General features: G+C 52.4%; 1 protein-coding gene across 24 annotated transcripts in view; it reads right to left on the bottom strand.

The window, feature by feature from the left end:
• The window catches only part of SFI1 (SFI1 centrin binding protein), a 67,560-nt gene that overhangs the window by 9,086 nt on the left and 37,568 nt on the right, over window positions 1-20,906 (bottom strand). For 13 of the 24 annotated variants that reach the window (XM_084819826.1, XM_084819839.1, XM_084819831.1 and 10 more), the window contains 15 exons: window positions 19,472-19,602; window positions 18,865-18,946; window positions 18,109-18,287; window positions 17,772-17,847; window positions 16,481-16,576; window positions 15,925-16,001; window positions 15,612-15,714; window positions 15,129-15,225; window positions 12,273-12,433; window positions 11,821-11,895; window positions 11,386-11,460; window positions 10,429-10,605; window positions 3,166-3,425; window positions 1,426-1,521; window positions 769-1,027 (listed from right to left, as the gene is read on the bottom strand). In XM_084819826.1, coding sequence (XP_084675952.1) covers window positions 769-1,027; window positions 1,426-1,521; window positions 3,166-3,425; window positions 10,429-10,605; window positions 11,386-11,460; window positions 11,821-11,895; window positions 12,273-12,433; window positions 15,129-15,225; window positions 15,612-15,714; window positions 15,925-16,001; window positions 16,481-16,576; window positions 17,772-17,847; window positions 18,109-18,287; window positions 18,865-18,946; window positions 19,472-19,602 — 1,944 coding nt within the window. The remainder of the gene's footprint in view (window positions 1-768; window positions 1,028-1,425; window positions 1,522-3,165; window positions 3,426-10,428; window positions 10,606-11,385; window positions 11,461-11,820; window positions 11,896-12,272; window positions 12,434-15,128; window positions 15,226-15,611; window positions 15,715-15,924; window positions 16,002-16,480; window positions 16,577-17,771; window positions 17,848-18,108; window positions 18,288-18,864; window positions 18,947-19,471; window positions 19,603-20,906) is intronic. The other 11 variants (XR_014785744.1, XM_084819832.1, XM_084819837.1 and 8 more) reach the window with 7 other exon arrangements.

Here is a 20,906-nt window from a genome sequence, read left to right as displayed (position 1 = left end):
CCCGCTGCTCAATGCAGGAATCCAAGTCAGAGCAACCCTGACAGGTGGCTGACCAGCCTCGTCTGGAATGCCTCCAGTGTGGGAGAGCCCACCACCTCCCCAGGAAACTGGTTCCATTGTCGTATTGCTCTAACAGTCAGGAAGTTTCTCCTGATGTTCAGCCGGAATCTGGCTTCCTGTCACTTGAGCCCATTCTTCCGTGTCCTGCACTCTGGGATGACTGAGAGGAGAGCCTGGCCTTCCTCTCTGTGACAACCTTTCAAGTACTTGAAGAGTGCTATCATCTCTCCCCTCAGTCTTCTCTTCTAAAGGCTAAACATGCCCAGTTCTTTCAGTCTCTCCTCATAGGGCTTTGTTTCCAGTCCCCTGATCATCTTTGTTGCCCTCCTCTGAACCCTCTCCAGTTTGTCTGCATCCTTCTTAAAGTGTGGTGCCCAAAACTGGACACAGTACTACAGATGAGGCCTCACCAGTGCTGAACAGAGGGGAACTAGTACTTCCCGGGATTTGGAAGCAATGCCTCTATGAATGCAGCCCAAAAGACCATTTGCCTTTTTTGCAGCCACATCCCATTGTTGGCTCATCTTCAGCTTGTGATCGACAACAATTCCAAGATCTTGGCCCTTTCAGATCAAAGGGCCTTCACTCGGAGCTCTGCCGAGGCAGATCAAGTCTCTGGCTGGCTTGAGCAAGGGGACTGGTGGGTACCCACCCCCGTGACGCACTGAAGCAGACACACTGGCTGGCCATGAGCACATGGAAACTCACCATTTCTGGTCTCTCTCTCATCCGTGGCAGGAAGCAGGAGGGGGGCCACAGCTCCGGCTTTGGACAGGCTGTGCTATTCTGCCAAGGGGTCACATAGGGCTGCGGAGCAGACTGGGGAAGGTGGAGCGGTGAGTGGCTGCAGCTGCTGGACCAGGGCAGAGAAGTGTCCCTGCCTTGGGTGGATGGCAAAAGGGCACCTGCTGGAGCAGGCGGCTTGCTCGGAACAGTTTGCTGCACAACCCCAGGCCGGCTCTCTGGCCTAGAAGAGGAGGACCAGATTTGTTGAGAGCCCTTTTCATTTGGCTTAAAGGTGAAGACATAGAACAGCTACAATGCTACCTGACCATGAAAACGGCAGTCTGTTATTCCACAACCATAAAGGGGCCAATGAGTAGGGAATGCAGTCGCATAAGAACATTCTTTGGGGGTCTTATTTCATTATCAGGAAAATAACAGCTGAGCAGGCTTACTCTAGCTCATATCTACATAAATGGCCAAAATGCTACTCTGGCTCCTCTTCATTCTGTGCCTGGGGTCAAAGTGACCACTGACCCTGGCCCCCAGAAATGCCTTGCAGTACAGAAGGGCAGCAGGGGCCCCAGCAGTCCTTGCTCCAACATTTCTGGTCATGTCTGGAAGTGGCGTATTCATACCTACCCCTTCCAGGCAGGCCTAGGCAGTTCCTTTCTCTCCGGAGACGGCAGCAGGAAATCTGGTCTGCGTGGCTGTAGCCTCACCTGGCGGGCTGCATGCCTGGGATAGCAGGGAGTGTTAGAGGCGTCGCAGCGAAGCAGCAGCAGCACATCTACGCCCCACGGAGCAGCACCAGCAGTTCTGCATTGGGGCAGCCCCACCTGCTTGACCTTCCTTCTCCCCCTGTCGCTGTCCCTTCTGCCAAGCGTGCGGCTCCCCCGATAAGGGCATCATATGATGGGGAGGTGTAAGAGTCAAGTATCTCAAAGGTGCTGTGTACAAGGAAGGACCCCTTTCTGTAGAAAAGTGTTTAGCGAAAGTGTCCAGTGTGTTCTGGGCCTTCAGGAAGTTCTATGGGGTATTTCAGGGTGAGGTTTTCCCTTCTCACACACTACCAGGGTGAAAAGGCAACATCCACCACTGTAGGTGAGGCTGACAAGAGCAAGCCAAAATCCATGCTGTTGCAGAAGCGCTTCCGCTTGCTCAAGTGTCTCCGGGCTGGGAACGGATCTGCAACATCTCCCAAGTGTCTCCACCAAGGATGTCCCTGATCTGAAGCGCATTTTTATGCTGCCCCTTGCAGAATCCTTGCCTAAGCCCAACTGTGTTCTGACTAATACGGAAAGCTCTTGATGCATTAGGGAGGAGCTGTAGCTTGGTGGAGAGCAGATGCTTTGCATGTCCTCGGCATCTCCAATTAGAAGGATCTGGCAGCCGTGATGGGGAAGAGCCTTCTCGGCCCAAGATCCTGGAGAGTCAGAGCACAGCATCCTGGGCTAGATGGAGAAACAGTCTAACGCATATGAGGCAGCTTCCTATACTTCCATCTCATTCTAGGGAGAGTTCAATTGCCAAAAGGAGTTTATTTCAGTCTCTCTCTATTCCATACACAAGACATCCACAACTTGATGAATTCCCGGTTCTTCCAAAGGGAGAGGGCCGTGGCTCAGTGGTAGAGCAGAAGGTCCCTGGTTCAATCCCCAATGGCATCTCTGGGCAGGGCTGGAAAAACTCCCTGAAACCCTGGCGAGCTGCTGCCAGTCAGTGCTGACAATACTGGGCTAGATGGACCAAGCGGGGGGGGGGGGGGCTGACCCAGGATGGCAGCTTCTGATGCTCAGAGACACCCCCCTCTAGCTGTCATGGCATTTTCCAGAGAAAGGGTGCTGTTCCTCATTTCAAGGTGTTGTGCCCAAGTGGCCCTCATTTAGGGCACAGTAGTGGGGGCACTGGGCTGCTAACTTCACATAGTTTCCCCCTCCCCTGTAACATATTGTACGATGTGCGTTTCCCAATCGCAGCCTGCAGCAGCCCATAACGTGGAGCAGGAAGAGGGAAAGGCACAGCATACTGATGGCAGGAAGGTAGGGTCAGAAGGGGGAGAACTTGGCACAAGAACGCCGTTTCCAGCAGCAGCCCTGTGTCGCTGTCCCACAATCCTAAAGAGGTCTGATTCCTCGGCTTGCGAGAGCCCAGGCTGCGAGCTGCCGTGGGAAGTTTCACCACAGAAACAGCTACTAGCAGTTTGGCCGTGCCTCGCACCCTGGCATGCCGCCTCAAACAATCCTTGGGCCCCAGAGCAGCTGACCGGATTGCACAGTCAAGAGCGGGGTGGGTGTGGGGGGGGAGTCGCACTGCAATTCCCCCTTCAGTGTCTTAAGTAGAAGCGAGCCTGGGGAAGGTGGCAGCTTTGCTTTTACTCACAGCTCAGTGAGGATGGAGTCTCCAGCAGCCTGGAAGAGGGGCGGATGGTCACTCTGAGCAGGCCTCGGCACACAAGACAGACGTGCCCTCTCTCCAAGCTCTCCATGAGTGCTGGAGGCTGCACCTGGCACAGGCACCTGGAACGTCACTCGCTTCTTGAGAGGGGATCCTGCAAGGCAGAGGCGTTCCTTCCGGCAAAGAGCCTTCCGTTTCCAGAGCAGGGCGCAGCGACGGACCGACTGCTGGCGGTGGCAGGAGACCTGCAGACACAAAGCAGCAGCAGAGGGCGGGGGGGGGGGGGAGGCAGGCCAGGGCGCAAGGGGGGGCGTGTCTCATCAGCCTGCTCCAAGGAGGGGCCAAGCTGGCCAGGCAATTATGCTTACATTTTAGGGATTTACTATTCACATTTATATCCTGCCTTGTTTGCTAAAAAGCCATCAAGGCGGTACACAAAAATTTAAAACAATAAAACAGTAACACAATAAAAACAAGAACGTTAAAAACCGTAAAACATTAAAACTATAATTTAAAAGTCTAAATGAAAATGTGTCTTCGCACCCTTTCTAAAAGTAAAGCATGGTGGCTGATCTTAGTTCCTGAGGGAGCCCGTTCCACTGTTTGGGGGCAACGCAAGAGAAAGCCCTTTCCCACGGACCCGGCAAATGGGCCTCTGCTGGCAATGGTGCCTTCGAGAGAGCTAGTCCCACACATTTTAATAACTGACGGGTTCATAATGAGACAGGACATCCCTTGGATAGCCAGGCCCTAAGCTGTTTAGATCTTTAGAGGTTAAAACAAACACCTTGAATTGTGCCAAGAAAAGAACTGGCAGGTCTTTCAAGACAGGTGTAATACAGTCGTGACACCACAGTAGCAGCCCAGCTACTATGGGCTGCTACTATGCCACCACTCCATAGTGATGGAGAGAAGGAAGGAGGGCAGCTGGCCTAAGGAAAGGCTCCTACTCCAAGGCCAGGAAGGCCCTCTCCAATCTTGAATCTGGAGGAGCGAAGGAGGGCCTCCCCCCCCCCGCAACAGCTTCCAGATGCTCCAGTCCAACTCAGCATGCCCAAAGAGACAAAACAAGGAATGAAAAACCCATAAAAAAATAACAGAGGGCCCAAACAGAGACACATTGCCATGAAACTTAACCAGGGTTTGTTTGGCACCATAAGGTGACCACCGCCCCCGCCTCAAATATCCCCCATCCCATAGTAAGGTAGGAGCTCACACAGAATCAGGACCCAGCCTGTTGAGAGAAGTGTAGTATGGGATGGAGCTGACCACCTATTGTTCTCCTCCTGGAAAAACCCTTACTCTGAATATGAAAAAGGAAGAACCAACACTCACAGAAGGCATCAGCCACAAAGAGGCCCTCCTTCCCTCCAGAGGAACAGAAATTCACAGGTAGTTTCTGTTTCTCCCCTCAAGGGGAGGAGGGCCACTGGGATACAGATGCCAAAAACCAGCATCTCAGGGTGGGAACCCCAAAGCCAACCACCCCTGAAGCTGGCTCCCTCTATGGGCACAAGATTCTTTGGAGGGCATGCCCCCAAGGGCCACAGATCAGTCCATTTTACAGTGCCTCCTAGAGGTATGCACTACCAACGGGGAGGCTCCCAGCTGGCCAAAGTCTCCCTCTCCTCCAGTGGGGACCTTGGCCAGAAAGCTGCTGTAGTGGAAATCCCCCTCCTTGGAGTGAGCTGCAATGCCCTTGGGGATTTTGGAGTGCATTTCTGCAGCCATTAAGCTAGAGAAGCCATGAATTCTCTCCTCCTTCCAAGAGAGGAAGAATGAGCTGTGTTGATGATGCGGCTTCGACCTGTCAATGGAGAACTTGATAGTCCTGCACACCTCCAAAGCGTGCTGTTCTCTTTGGAGGGGTGATGTGGAATGGGTCCAAAGAAGGGAGGAAGAACAGGTCCCTGTTCCCTGTGAAAAAGAACAGGTCTCTGTGCCTGCTTGGATAAAGGTTGGGTTTAGTCATTGGACTCCCTTAGCCCAGTGAAAGATGCACAGTTCCTTCTCAGCTGAAAGAACTCTGAGATCCAACAATCTGCGAGTTGACATCACCACTACTAGGAAAAGGGCCTTCAGAGGCAGAACTCTGGGTGTTGCTACAGCCAGGGGCTCCTGGGGAGGGCTTTCAGAATCACACTGAGCTTCCAGGTGAGCACTTATGCACAGCTGGGGGACTGAGGGGAGAGGCCATCCACAGAAACCTGTGGATGTGTGGGTGGCTAACCAGAGAGGAGGACCTGGGAACACTCAGTAGACTCGTTAGGGCTGAACCATGGCTCTTTTGGGTGACACATTTCAAGCCACTGGTCAGGCTGACCTAAAGGAACTCGAGTACCTCCGCTGTGCTGCTGAGAGTGGTTCCTTGTTGTTCTGCTGACACTAACCAATGACTGCCTTCCATTTGAGAAAGCACATCCTGTTGGCAGGAAAGCATCTGGAAACATTTCTGGAGGTGACTTGGAATACCCTACCCAGTCTCCAGGTAGGTAGTTTCAGAAGGCCCAGTTCAGGACCTTGATGTAGGTTCCATGGAACTACTATTAATAAATTCAACTGGTCCAAGAATCATGGTTGCTTGGGCCATGTTAGGGTGATCAAGATGATCTTCCTGATCATGCTTGGAATGGTGTGGGGTGGAATTATCTATATGGCCATCCACTATCTCTGCTACCCCTCCTTGGAACTTTGCTGTTGCTCAGCATTCCAGAGAGATTCATGACTGGTTTTCTGACAACTCCACCCACCTCTGTTTAGGCTGAGGGTGCTCCACCTTGATGGACAGTAGGAGTATCTCTGCACAGGAGAACAAGGAGACCACCTCCCTCTGCAAGCTTTGGGAGTGTGTGTCCCCTTGTCTGTTGATTTAGGCCTTGGCTTTTGTACTGTCCATCCAGATCAGGATGTATTGTCCCCGCCACTCATGGGCGAAATGACAAAGGACCACCTTGATTGCTCTGAACTCCAAGAAGTTGTTGCTTTCCCCAGAATCTTTCCTAAACGGGAGCCCCCGCCCCACTGGGGCTTCCCCATCAGTAAGAGAGGCATCTGTATTAAGGATTATGGTCTACTACCGGCCACCCAATCAAGGAGAGGATGAAACTTTTGAAAAGCAAATAGCCAATGTTTCAAGGAAGCATGATGTAGTTAGTAGTAATGGGGGACCTCAATTTCTTTTATATTTGTTGGGAGACAAATTCTGCAAAACATGGCCCCTCCAAGAGGTTCCTGACTTGTGTTGCTGATAATTTCCTCCTACAGAAAACAGAGGAAGGAACTAGAGAATTGGCTATACTTGACTTGATTCCAACCAACAGAGATGACATAGTGGATAAAGTAGCAGTTATGGGAACTCTGGGGGAAAGTGACCATGTTATACTTGAGTTCTTGGTTCTAAAGGAAGCAAAAGCCGAGTGTAGCCAAACGCGAACCCTGGATTTTAGGAAAGCCAAATTTAATAACCTCAGAACAATGATCACTAAGGTCCCATGGCAAGCAACACTAATGAGAAAAGGAGTCCAAGATGGGTGGGAGTTCTTAAAAAAGGAAATTCTTAAGGCACAATTACAAACAATTCCAACAAGAAAAAAAGGTGGAAGACAACAGAAAAAGCCAATGTGGCTTCATGAAAAGCTTAGAGATGACCTGAAAACAAAAAATGACACATACAGGAAGTGGAAAGAAAGCCAAGCTACAAAGGAAGAGTACAGGCAGGTAGCACAGAATTGTAGGGATGGCATCAGGAAGGCTAAAGCTGAGAACGAGCTGAGGTTAGTGAGGAATGCTAAAAGCAACAAAAAGGCTTTCTTCAGCTCTGTGCATAGTAAAAGACAGAGGAAAGAAATGATGCTTCAACTATTAAATAAGGATGGCAAAATGGTAACAGATGACAAGGAAAAGGCAGAGGTGCTCAATTCCTACTTCCCCTCAATCTTCTCCCAAAAGAGGGCCTATGATCCCCCAGGCAAAGGTGAAGTTCAGGCTGAAGGGGCAGGATTGCAGCTTGAGATCGATGGGCATATGGTCAAGGAACACCTAATTACTTTGAATGCGTTCACATCTCCAGGGCCAGATGAACTGCATCCTAGAGCAATAAAGGAACTGGTAGAAGAACTCTCAGAACCACTGTCTATTCTCTTTGAGAAATCATGGAGGACGGGGGAAGTGCCAGATGACTGGAGGAGGGCTAATGTTGTCCCTATCTTCAAAAAGGGCCAAAAGGAGGAACCAGGGAACTACAGACCAGTCAGTCTGACATCAATCCCTGGGAAAATTCTGGAGCAGATTCTAAAGCAATCCATCTGTAAGCACCTTGAAAACAATGCAGTGATGACTCGAAGCCAACATGGATTTGTCAAGAACAAATCCTGCCAGACGAATCTGATCTCATTTGTTGATCAAGTCACCTCCCCTGTGGACTGTGGGAATGCTGTGGATTCCTCAACTTCAGCAAAGCTTTCGACAAAGTGCCCCATGATCTCCTGATGAGCAAACTAGCTCAAAGTGGGCTAGATGAAACAACTATCAGGTGGATCCACAGGTGGCTACAGAATCGGACTCAAAGACTGCTTCTCAATGGGATCTTCTCAAACTGGGGAGAGGTAACAAGCGGTGTACTGCAGGGCTCAGTCCTGGGCCCAGTGCTCTTCAACATTTTTATGAATGACTTGGAGGAGGGGGTGCAGGGAATGCTGATCAAATTTGCAGATGACACCAAATTGGGCCGGATAGCTAATAGCCTGGAAGACAGAAACAAAATTCAAAGTGATCTGGATAGACTGGAGCACTGGGCAGAAGACAACAGAATGACATTTAATAGGGATACATGCCAAGTTCTGCACCTAGGAAAAAGAAACCAAATGCACAGTTACAAGGTGGGGGATACATGGCTCAACAACCCTACAAGCGAGAAGGATCTTGGAATTGTTGTCGATCACAAGCTGAATATGAGCCAATAATGTGATGTGGCTGCAAAAAAGGCAAATGCTCTTTTGGGCTGCATTAATAGAAGTATAGCTTCCAAATCCTGGGAAGTACTAGTTCCCCTCTACTCAGCACTGATTGGGCCTCATCTGGAGTACTGTGTCCAGTTGTGGGCACCGCACATTAAGAAGGATGCAGACAAACTGGAGAGGGTTCAGAGGAGGGCAACGAACATGATCAGGGGACTGGAAACAAAGCCCTATGAAGAGAGACTGAAAGAACTGGGCGTGTTTAGCCTTGAGAAGAGAAGACTGAGGGGAGATAGGATAGCGCTCTTCAAGTCCTTGAAAGGTTGTCACAGAGAGGAAGGCCAGGATCTCTTCTCGATCATCCCAGAGAGCAGGACACGGAATAATGGATCCAAGTTACAGGAAGCCATTTTCCGGCTGAACTTCAGGAAAAACTTCCTGACTGTTAGAACAATACGACAATGGAACCAATGACGTAGGGAGGTGGGGGGCTCTCCCACACTGGAGGCGTTCAAGACGAGGCTGGACAGCCATCTGTCAGGGATGCTTTGACTTAGATTCTTGCATTGAGCAGGGGGTTGGACTCGACAATCTTACAGGCCCCTTCCAACCCTACTATTCTATACTATTCTATGATTCTATGAGGGGATGTTGGACCTTGTGTGATACTTGAATGTCTGGGTTGAGGCTGCTGCAGGTGGTAGGCCAGGAGGAATGCTTGAAGGAACCTGGAGTGAAAACTTGCCCAAGAAATGGTGTTCAGGCAAGTTATCTTCATTCCTGGCATTCTGGTTAAAAATCAGACCTGGGGTGAATCCGTAGTAATTCCAGTAGGGTTTGAAGTCAGGAACTCCACTGATAAGAACATCTGGTCTCTCTGTGCGTTGAGAGTCACTCCTGGTGGAGCAGGGCCTGCCAAGCAATTGGATGGCCCTGCTTAGGTTTGCAGTGTGAAGATGGTCTGGGTCAACATGCTCCAGGCACTGTGTGTGTGTGTATGTGTGTGTGTGTGTTGACCAGGAGGTCATCCAGGTATGGACAGGTATTTGTCCCTCTTGCTCTTAGCAGTGCCACCCTGGGGGCTGAGGAAAGGCCTAAGACAAGAATGCAGTAGAACAAAACCCCATAGCTGAATCACAGAAACCTGCCATTTCTGAGTAGGACGTGCAGGTAGGCCTGAGTGAGGCCAACTGAGGCCTGATGGTCCCCCTGCCTGACACAAGTCAGAATCGAATGCAGCGCCTCCATCCTGAGCAGGTGCATTACACTGCCTGACTGCAGAGTCCAGGGGCGCTCCCAGAAGGCGGCTTGGGCCTTCAGGGCGAGGGCAACCCTGTTTAAGGCCAGGTGCATTCCTCCATCCAGACTGGTCTGCTTCCCAGACCACAGTACCTCTGTCTTGCCTGGATTACATCTCAGCTCGTTTGCCCTCCTCTATCCCCAAACCACCTCCAGATCATGTCCTCCAGAAGCTGGTAAAACTGTTCACAGAATGGATGGTGCTTGTCCTGTTCTTTGGTGGATGATATTAACACAGCTGGCCAGGGAAAGGGCAGACGGGGTGGGGGCAGAAGGGAAAGGGCAGACGGGGTGGGGGCAGAAGGGAAGGCAGACACAACTCCTGTTGGTTTCCCTGTCCTGGCGGTGGCTGGTTGGTTGCCGAGGCTCCTCGGTTGGGATGACTTGGAGCTGGCCTTTAGTGTTGGGAAGCTGCCACGAGGAAAAATTCTGCCCTGCCCTGGCTTGCTCCTGACGCTTCCCACCTCCAAGAGCTGACTGTCCTTCCTCCCATAGGAGCTCCTGTGCCTGTAGCAGCTGCAAGAGGGCCACTGCCTGTATCTGCCCCTCCGCGGTGTTCTCTCTCTGGGGATCCACGTTCCCATATAAAGAAAGGATGCGCCTGCCAGGGGCAATGGTCAGAGGCGGCCTTGAGCCAGCGCACAAACACCAAAAGAAAACACTGTGGATGGAGCAGGAGGTACAGGCTGCTTCCCGATAACAACCTGGCACTCACCACCCAAAGGCCTGGTGCCGCTGGTCTGTCTTTTTCTCCTGAACTGATTTTCTGTGATAAGGAAGAGGCACTAGCAGCACCAGGGAAACACCGGAGGGTTACAAGTGGAAGATGACGTCACCAGGACTCCTCCATAAAGTTTGGTGACTGAGGCAGGGCGATGACGGCATGCTAAAAGCCTCGCCTGGAAGCAGCCTACGATCGTGGAAGCAGCGTGTGAGTGGAAAAGGCAATGGGAATAATGCACAAAAGCCGCAGGAGGAGTCTCTTTCTTTGTACCTGCAGCTGGTGCTGGGCTTGCAGCTGCCCTCGGAACTGCTTCCCCCCAGCCGTATATCTCAGGATGCGGATGACGCCCTCTCGTAGCAGGCCAGCCTGATAGATCTCCACTGCTCTCTTGAGCCGGCCTTTCTTCCGCTGCTGTTCCAGGACAAATCCTACCCAAGCCTCAAATACCTGCAGTCAAGACACACAAGTGATGGTGGCCGCTTTGCCTTGTGAGCGAGCCGCTCACGCGCTGCAAAGACTTTGGCCCCAGGATGGCAGATGCTCCCTTTGAAAGACAGGGGCCAGCTGCAGGAAGCCAACATGCTCAGGCCTTTAAGCAAAGATCTGGGACTGGGGGACACTCGTGACAAGAAAGCAGATGCAGCACACACAGCAATCACGTGGGAGTCGCCGCCTTCTCGAGAACGATCTTATGCGATGGAAGGGCAAAAGTGGGCGGCTGCCCTCCCGCTTGAGATGCGGCCCTCTGGGCTGAGGAGGCTGCCCAGTCCTGCAGCAGTGCAGAGGCGCCTTCTGTGCAACGCTACCAACACAGGTGGAACGGTTCTTGCATCGCCTTCCCCAATCGGGGGTCCTCCAGATGTGTTGGACCACAACCCCCATCACTCCCAGCCAGCGTGGGGGTGGTAGTTCAACACACCTGGAGGGCGCCCGGTGGGGGCAGGGAGCTAATCAGGGTGGGAGCCTCGTGGCCAAGGATGGACAGGGAGCAAACACTGAACTATGTGGGAAGAAGGCTGGAGGTCAGACTCCTCGGCCAGGTTCCAAAGAGCTACTTTAGGTGAGCGCGGCAGCAATCTGCCTCACCCTGCTTTGAACTTCTCCAAATGCAGGATTTGGGCGTGGGCTGCTGAGAAACACACGCTGCTTTGCAGCTCCCCCAGCAGCACAGGGCGAAGCAGAGATCAACAGATGCACAGGCCAGCCCTCCCGTATGCCAACACTGACCTTCCCCTGCAGTGACCAGGACCAATGCCACAGCGCCCGCACCGTTTCCTGCTGCTCCCACTGCCTGTGTGCCAGCTGCCGGAGAGAAAGCCCATGTGGGCTGGGGTGAGGAGCTGTGCGGTTTGCAGCCAGACAGTCCAGCCCAGCCCAGACCAGCGGCAAAGGACACCTTTCTGCACAGCCCAGGCATCAATCTGGCCTCCTTCCGAAGGCTTTTGCCTAAGCATGAGCCTGCCTGCTCCCTTCCCTCTGCCCTCTGGCTCCCAAGCTAGCTGCAGGAAGGCAACAGATGCTTTGTCTGAACCCCCCCTCCCGCCTCCCTTGTGGAGCCAAGGCAGCTATGGCGCACTAGCCCCACTCTGCCAGCCCAGCCCTGAGAAGGGCCTGTTGCAGTCGGGGGGCGGAAGGGGAAGGCAGCCATGTGCCTGAGCTCACCTGTGTCTTCCACAGCAAGAAGCAGGCGGAGAGAAGCCTCCGGGCCCAGAGTCGATCCCCCTGCCTCTGCAGGAGCTGTGAGGGAAGCAGCACAACTGTCAGCCACGCTGGGCTGGGCTGGGCTCGGCCCGCCCCCACCCCCGCTCCGCAGAAGGAGCTCTGCAACCCTCACATGCCAACGGCCAGAAGGGAGGCCCAGCCTCCCGACAGCCGCTCCCTGGGTGTGCAAGCCAGAGGGGGCAGCAGCTGCTAGCAGCAGTGAGGCTGCCTGGCACGGACAGCGTGCTGGGGAGGGTCCAAAGCACTTCTTAACAGTCCTTCCAAATCACCCAGGTTAGTATTCGTACCCCATACTGGAGATGGGGGCGGGCGAGGGGCACACCACAGCTAAGAGCAAGTGCCCGGGCTTGCCTTAACAGCCACCCAAGAAGAGAATTCACAAACGCTCGCACCATGTTTCTTACGCAACGGAGGTGATGCTGCTTCCACCGGGACATGCACTTGTTAAGCAGCTGCCTCCCGTGGTGTTGTGCTGCTAGGACAAGCTGGCCTCTCTGCCGCGAGGACCGCAGGCACGACTCTTTCCAGTGAAGAAATGTCGCCTGCAGCCTTGCTGCCCAGGGAGGAAGGCAAAAACTCAAGGAGTGGCAGAGCCCCCCATCCCACTTCTCAGAGGAGCATCCCAAACACAGGGTGCGGCACCACAAATCGCAAATCGGTTCTGAGGCGAGAAGCCTGCAGAAGCACAAAGCAGTTCTGTGCTGTCATGCGCAGGCAGCATAACATGGAGGACTATTTTTTTAAAGGATTTTCATCATGAAATTCTATTTTGTTTTGAAATAAAGTTTGAGAAATAAAGGCAAAAAGAAGAAAAAAGATGTTTATATAGACTTTCGATTAAAACTTCCAGGGTGCTTTACAATAATCATTCACAACGCACAGCAGCAACTCGCCGCGACAGATGCGCTGGCGGAGACCCTCCGCCCGGCAGCTGAAATGGGGTGGAACTATGGGCAGGCGGTGGGAGGAACATACGGGTGCTGCATAGTGCACACCCGCCTTCCCCGTCCTGGCGCCCTCCAGACGTTTTGGACTTCAACTCCCAACAGCCCCAGCAGCATAGCCAACGGCTAGGAATGCTGGGAGTTGTTGCCCAAAACATTGGGTGGGCTTCAGGCTGGGGAAGGCAGGCGCACACTAAACCCTTCAGGTCACAGCCACAGCCTTTCTTCGCAGATGGAGCATGGCGGCGCTGAGAGGCAACTCTGCCCCTCTGCCAGCGGAGGCAGGATCTGGGAAGGCTTCAGGCTGCCACCGGGAGAACTGCCTTCTTGGTTGTGCAAGTACGACAGCCAAGAACTATATCCCAGCAAGAAACAGGACAGAAAATGGAGAACTCAGCTGGCGCACAGCGTTTGGCTGGCGCTGGCAGCCAAGACAGACGCTGTGCTCAGCAGGATCCTGCCCCTGACCTTGCACGGCGTCTCAGCGGGAGGCCAGGAACACTCCCAGGCTGCTCTGCCCAGCTTCCCCGGGCTTGCTGTCGGAAACCACAGCAAGGGCTTGCACGGCTGACCCCACGCTGTGCTGCCAGGGCGCTCCCGGGGCCTCGGCAGCTGGATAACCCTCCAGCCACCCGTCCTCCCCCCTCGAGAGCTGTGGAGGGAAGGATCTTGGCTCACCTGTGCAGCTCCGAGGGAGGGAGGGAGGGAGGGAGGGAGGGAGGGAGGGAGGGAGGGAGGCTAGCGCTCGCTAGAGCAGGGCCAGGCAACCTTTTCCCTATGGAGAGCCGTGACCCCGGGGAAGCTCCCATCAAGAGCTACAGGGGCCGGAGGGGGCAGACGTTGCTGCACTGCCCAGCTTCCCCCCTCCATGTCAGCCCACATGAAATGAGGCCCAGGGCAGCACACGGCACAGGAGCCGCAGGCGCCCCGTCCTCCCAACCGCAAGGGGTGGCCGCACACCTGCCACGCCGCTCGCAGACACAGTGCCAGCGCTGCGGGGGAGGGCAGGAAGGAGGCGGCCACCACGGTTCGGATGGCCTGGCTGCGTGGAGGACTCCTCGCCGGCCCTCGGGGGAGAAGAGTGGCCCCGGCTGGATGTTCCGAGATGCCAGCTCCCATAAGCCCAACATTCCATTCTCTCTCTGATCGAAGAGGAAGTTCAAGCATGGGAATCAAATCAAGTTGGGTGAGCCTGGACTGCATTTCCTCAAGCACAGCACCCTCCGCCTGAAAGACGTGCTGGCAAAGGGAGAAGCCTTCTCTGGGAGGCAGCCGACAGTGGAGGGTTGGGAGGGTTCCGCAGTGGAGGGTTGGGAGAACGCCACAGGGCCATTGCTCGTCTGGGCCAGAAAAAGCCCCCCTCAGCCCCCTGCCGTGGTCAGCCCAAGCAAGGCAGTCCCTTCTCCACACACAGGGGCTGGAGTTGCATCCTGCATAGCAGATTCTGTGCTGAGCAAGGGGTTGGACAAGATGACCACAAAGGAAAAGCCCACCACAACTTGTGACTTGTGTGGCCCCAACGGCGAGCATTCTTTGGGCCAGTGGGCCTGATAGAAAAAGCGTTCTCCCTTCCTCCCTCATTCTATGAGAGCAGAAGAGGAGGACGAGGCGCCACAACGGGGCAGCGGCTCTTTGCAAGCGTTGCTGGCTGAAGCGACTTGCACACACGCAAGCAGGCAGCTGGGCTTCTGCATGCAGGTGAATTTCCAGTCACCATCTAGCCACTGAATCTGGGCACAAGATCTACGTGATGCCTTTGGCCAGACTCAGTGCAAGACACCCACGACCCCAAACCAATCCCCCCCGCCGCCCAAGCTCCAAACCTGATGGGCTGAATGGGTAAGCGGGTGAAGAAAGGAAATACATCACTCTTCTGGTTTTCTTAAGGCCTAGATGAGCAAGTCTCAAGCAGCCTTGCTCTTCAGCAGAAGGAGGACAGAAGCTGAGAGGACACCACTTGCTCTCCCCCTGCCCCCACCCCGGTGGAAGTCTGACACCTCGGTGCATCTCCTGGGGGATGGGAGGAGACCCTTGTCACTGCACACAGAGAGAATGCTTGGCTGCCAGACAACAAAGCACACAATGATCAAACGCAGCAGCAACATGGGCCCACAAGGGCAGAATCGGAATCTATGCTAAGTTCAGGCAGGCTATACTGAAGCTTCCCCCAGCCTCCAGGTGTGTTGGACTGCAACTCCCATCCTTCCAGTTTGGAAGCTGCAGTCCAAAACATCTGGAGGGCACCAGAGTGGGGAAGGCTGCACTAATCAAGACATCTGATCTAGCCCAAGAGTGTACACTCACCTGTACGCAAGTGCTTCCTCGCATCCTTCACAGCTGCTGCTTCCTGCTGACGGCAGTAAGCACACAAGGAAGCTGCATCCCTCCACTTGAGCACCACCTATGCAGAGACAACGGCAACATTCAGGACTTCCAGTTGTGCTTCATCTTTTTCTTCCTCAGATGGTGGGTTGAACCATCTCAGGCCTGGTTCCATCTGACTCAGGCACAGAAGCCCCAGCACTCGGTGTCCTCCCACTGCTGTCCTTCCACCCATGGTGACACTCTCAGGGGTTGCTGGTGCCCCAATTGCCCTGTTCTGTGATGCTCCTGCACAAGTGTGTACTTGGCAAGTAAGATGGGGGTGGGGCAGCCACAGCAGATGCACAGGTGGAGAGACTGGCCCTGGGATGGCAGGTCAAGGGGTGTTCACGTTTGCCCCACAGCTTAATGGGGTCTCTCTGGCTACTGTCTTGGAATGCCGCTGTCTTTCATGAGGGACGTTACCTTTGAGAGATGGGCTCGCCTGTAGTGCTGCTCTGCCAGAGCAGCCTGCTTAGCTTCATGTTTGGAATCAGCAGCATTTTCTTTCCAGGCGCACAGCACTTGCCTGAAGGCAAAGGTAGGAATGGAGACCTAAAAATGAAGGGCGGGTCTTCCCTAGGACTCCCCCTTTTCTTTTGGGCAGGCTGGGATGGTAGGAATGGGGAGACGAGAAACCGGGAAGAATGAGGCGTACAAGTCCGCGAGTGAGAGCAGGAATCAGTCCTCCTGCACTGGCCCAGCGGGCTGAGCAGAGCTTCAGGTTTAAGAGATTTACCGTAACAGCTTCAGATTCTGTTCCCTTTCCTTGTTGGCCACTTGATACAGAATGTGCTGAATGTTACTCTGGTACTCCTGCAAGAGACAAGTAGGGAAATAATCGTTCTCCCAGGTTTTAATATCGTTTGATAGGATACTATGTAATCAATTTATCAACACCGAAGCCACATTCATTTAATCTGTATTAAAAACTGAATTCAGCCCATATGGTTCAACATTCATGTCTTGTTTCTCCTCTTTGGGAATTAGAATACTGGTGTAACTACATAATTCCCCCTGAGCAATAAAGGCACAGCTGTGACTCCTTGGTCTTGTAGGCTCAAGGTAAGCATTTCTGTTGAAGGCATGCAGCACCTTCTATTTGGTACTGTTGGAAATGCATCCTCCTACTGTCCCAAGACACAGGCTGTGAAGCCCTCTGCACATGGCTCGTACTACATAAATAAGACATGCAGTTGATAGAGACAGACCATTGGACAAAGTGGTGCTTTGGAGCTGCTGTACTTGGATGCTGTCGAGCCCCTGCTATTTCTCAAACAAGGGCCCATACCTACCTTCCACGCTGACAAGACCCTGCCCAATAAAACCTGCTGGTAGTGCACCTCGGCTCTCACCAGTTTCTTCCACTTCTCCGATCGGTGTCCCAAGTACTGTAAGGAAAAAGGGCAACAGAAAATGACCCTGTGGGGACAAAGTTGAAGCAGGAAGAGCAACTACCCCACCCAGGAGAGAGGATTTTCTGCAGCCCAGTGGCTAGGGGACAGTATGAAAGGTGTCAAGTTGTTTTCAAAGGGAAGCACCAAAAAAAGAAGTTATTGCTACTGAAACCACCAACAGAGATAAGCTCTCCCTACTTGCCACTACTCTTCTCTCCATCCACTGATGAGGAGGCCGGTTTAAGAAGAAAGCATCAGCCAGGGGTGGGACAAGGAGGCGCTTGCCACTTCCTTGCCAGCCTCTGGAGCCGGTCTTGATTGGGCCTCTGCAGCAAGGCCTCAGTTCTCTTCCCTCTCCTCCTCTTGCTTCGCTATGGGGATGTTTTGGTTAACAGCATCACAGCTCCAGAACGCCTTCAGTAAGGTCATTCTCTCACGACCGCAAGTATTTCACATGTGGAATCTAATGGTTGGCACGGAATTTGGCATTCTAGGAGTCTCAGCTTTTATAACTGTGAAAAAACATACACACTGAGATCCTGGCCCTCCTGGCTGTAGAGTGGGCAAGCTGTGGCCCTCAGCCTGATTTCCAAAGCCCTCTGCATGGAAACAGTTCAGACCTCTGGCAAGACCACTGTGGCTCTGCTCACTGCCAACAGATCACGCACAAAGGAATGCCGCCTGTGGCAGAAAAAGGCTGCCCACCCCAGCTGCAGAGGGAAGCCTGGATAGATGCACGTCTATGCCTGCTGAAGTCGGAGGGGCGGCAGGACCGAGCTTCCCAGTGCTCGGAGGAGAGGGCAGGTTCAGCAGCCTGCGCGGTGCCCTTTTCTGTCATTGCCCAGATCGTGGGCAATGGGATCGTGACCGTCTCGTGATCCCTAATCTCTCCTCCATCCAGTCTCTCGCTCCTTACCAACATTTTCAATGTTCTTTGAAAACTGAACGTTTGAGCTAGAGTTAATAAACAGATGCAGATCTGCTCAATTTCTGGGATTCTTGTTAAATGACAGAACGTGGGCTTTCATCAGGCAGGATTTCAAGGTACACAGAGTATGTGTGCACATATGTGTATGCACGTGCACACATGTGTATGCACGTGCACACACACACACACACACCTGCTCACAAGCAAACAGTCCACGAAGGCTGGTTACAATGGGAAAGGACTGACATCGCTTGCTCTCACCTGTTGCCATTTGCTCCATGAGCATTGCAGGAGCCTGACAGAGTGGAATCGTGACGCACAAGCCTCCTTCATCCTCCTAAAGGAAAGCACAACCATCACTTTCTCGAGCTTCAGAACAGCCATGGGCCTTCCTTGCTACCCTCCTAGACGGGGAGCCTGACGGCAGAGCTACCGTCTCATCTCATGTAGAACATTTACCTTCCCGAGCTATGGTGGATGGGGATGCTGGGAGTGGCAATCCAACGCATCTGGAGGGCCCCCGGTTGGGGAAGGCTGGCCAAAAGCATTTATGGAAATGGCACTGGCCAATATTATTGTATCTTCTCTAGTCTCTTACCCTGCCTTGATTTCCTGGACGTTCTCTTTCCAGCGTCGGAACATTCTCTGCAGGACGCGGTGGCTGTGATGCTCTTTGGCCACAGACAGTCCCGCTTGTTCATTCAGGTGTGCCACAGTCCTCCTGTGCCACATGCACCAGAACTGGGATAACAGCTGTCGCTCAGAGTGTGAAACAGCCTGTAAAAAGAGGAGAGCCATGAAATAGAGGGATGGGTATATTGAACGTTATGGCACAGTGGCAGCGAGGCAATATTGTACCACACGCGAGCCTTGTGGCCAAAGCAGGAGAATTATTTCATCCGTGATTTGCTCCCAGTAATCCAAGCAGCCATCCAACAGAGACCAGGAAGTTATATAAAGCATGTACATTAACACTGTCAGCCAGAACTGAGGCTAAGTTTAGAACAGCAAGAGCCGTAAGGGGAGTAGTTAGGAAGGACAGCATCTGCTTCATCAGTGGGAACAGAAAACCTCCAGCTTCTTTCCCCTTGCTCTTTTCAGCTGGACTGTGCTGGTAAAGATCCATGGCTGGGAAGAAGAATCCCATGTGCAGCAAGCAAGGGGGTCTTATAGGCCCCTTCCAACCCTGCTATTCTATGATATAATTCTATGGTTCAGAAGGTAACAGTTAAATAGCCGCCAATGCTGTACTTGGAAAGAACCTTTCTTGTCTGCAACACCCTCACATCATGAGGAGCAGTGCAGAAATTGCCTGCCTACTAGCGTTGCTGAGGAGGCGAAGAAAAAAACCTACCATTTTCTCTGCCACCCGGTTCTCCCGCTGCTCATGTTCTCTCAGTTGCCACCTTTCAAAAATCCGTCTGGTCCACATTTCCCTGCAAAGAAGCAGGAAGAACCAATGAGCCGGGAAGTTCATATTTATCCTTGCAAGCATTTGTATTTCTGGGGCAAGCCTCAGATTCTGAGGAGCCTGAGATTTCTATGTACCTATCAATGGCATAAGAATTCTTGTGAACTGCCCAGAGAGCTTTGGCTATTGGGTGGTATAGAAATGTAAGGAAGGAAGGAAGGAAGGAAGGAAGGAAGGAAGGAAGGAAGGAAGGAAGATTACACATGTAACAAAAACACACTGAAAAGCTGCCCAACCCCCCAAATGCTAGCCTACTATGGTTTTTCAAACAGTAGTACGGTATCCTGGGAAAGAGGATTAGTTGAACACCACATCAAGTGCAACCTTCCCAACACTAAGTTAGAGCCTGCAAAGATCGTTCCTAATTTTGCGACTGGAGATCTCTTCACCAAGGAAGATGTCGAGAGTTACACAAGGCACTTTATGTGCGCAAAGCATGCATTCTACTCATGAGTCCTTCCCCAACAGTTACAAGAACAATCCAGTCTACCTGTGAAAGCTCTCAGCTGCCCCTTTCATCTCTTTCCACCAGCGCTGATGATCCTTGAATCGCTTCCAGGCTTGGAAGGTGGCAGGCAGGGTCACTCTTGCATAGTGCTGATCTGCTGTGGCATGTTGCAACTGAAGAAAAAGGGAAATAATCTTAGTAGGATTTTTAGAGCAAGAACTACAACCCTCTCCCTGAGGAGCTAGCAAGATCAGAGCCACCTGAAAGATGTGTGTGGCTGCATGCGTACACATGTGATGTCAAATGACTAGAGTGTGAACCCAGAGATTTGCTTTCACTTATTAGACTCATGCTCTATTTCAGATAGAGAACAATTGTCTATAGTGCAGAGTCTGCATTAGGGGTAGGCAACCATTTTGAGCTGTGGGTACATTTGGCAATTTGAGAAGCTGTCCTGGGCACCAAAACAAAATGGTTGTCACAGGTGGCGTGGCAAAGGACAAGTAAGCTGCCCAAAGCCTGAGTACAAGGCAGAGGTAAGGACTGAGCCCCAACACACTAAACAAGTCTGTTGAAGCCAGTTTTCAGCGCCAACAGAAACCTATTTCACAGCAATCCCAGCTCCATTAAGAAAATGTATTATAAAGAGTGGGGGGATAGGGCAAGTTGTCAGGTGCCAAGAAAGGTGTACGGGGCACATAGGTGCCCACAGATACCACGCTGCCTACCCCTGCTCTACACCAACCCTTCTCAAGCTAGCACTCTACAGATATGTTGGACAACAGCTCCCATAACCCTGTCAGCTGTCAGGTTTCCCAATCCCCCCAGTACAAACACTCAGGCATTCTGACACCGGACACCCAAAACGGTGAGATTTCTTTATTGAAGGAAATCCCAGGGCAAAAGCTTAATGGTTACGCTCTTCAGAAATCATATAGCTGATGGTCAGTAGCTATAGGCTCTATGTAATTCCAGAACAGTCCAAAGCTAAACACTACCATCATGACTGAGATCCTCATCAACGTGGTTTCCCCACTGTCATCTCCACGGCTCTGAACACAAGGGAAGGGACTTGGGTTTCCTGGCATATCTAACCCAGGCAATCCATACATGGGGTTCCAAACGCTGGACAAAGAATGGGAATGATTCCTGGAATGATCTCCCAGGCAATCAAGTGGTAAATTCTTGAAAGGCCTAAACAAAACCACACCCACAGAGACTTAGTCCAACTTTGAATCTTTTGTTGATAACTCGAGGCTACATGGTCAAGTTCTATCAAGATCAAGGGAAAGGTAAACCCACTCACACAAGGAGCTCCATGCCACTGCTTTCACATTGGTAACACCACGTTGCATAAGTCCAGGCAGAAGAAAGTCCAAAAGTCATATATCAAACCCAGCCTGCCAGTATGCTTAGCTGATGACAAAAACACACAATCCACAGCAAATGAGACTTCACGTCTATGAAAAGTCTCACA

Source organism: Heloderma suspectum, chromosome 13, assembly GCF_057233095.1.
Source record: "Heloderma suspectum isolate Gila_16-S chromosome 13, 16-S_ref, whole genome shotgun sequence".
NCBI lineage: Eukaryota > Metazoa > Chordata > Lepidosauria > Squamata > Helodermatidae > Heloderma > Heloderma suspectum.
This window is presented reverse-complemented; position numbering and strand designations above follow the sequence as displayed.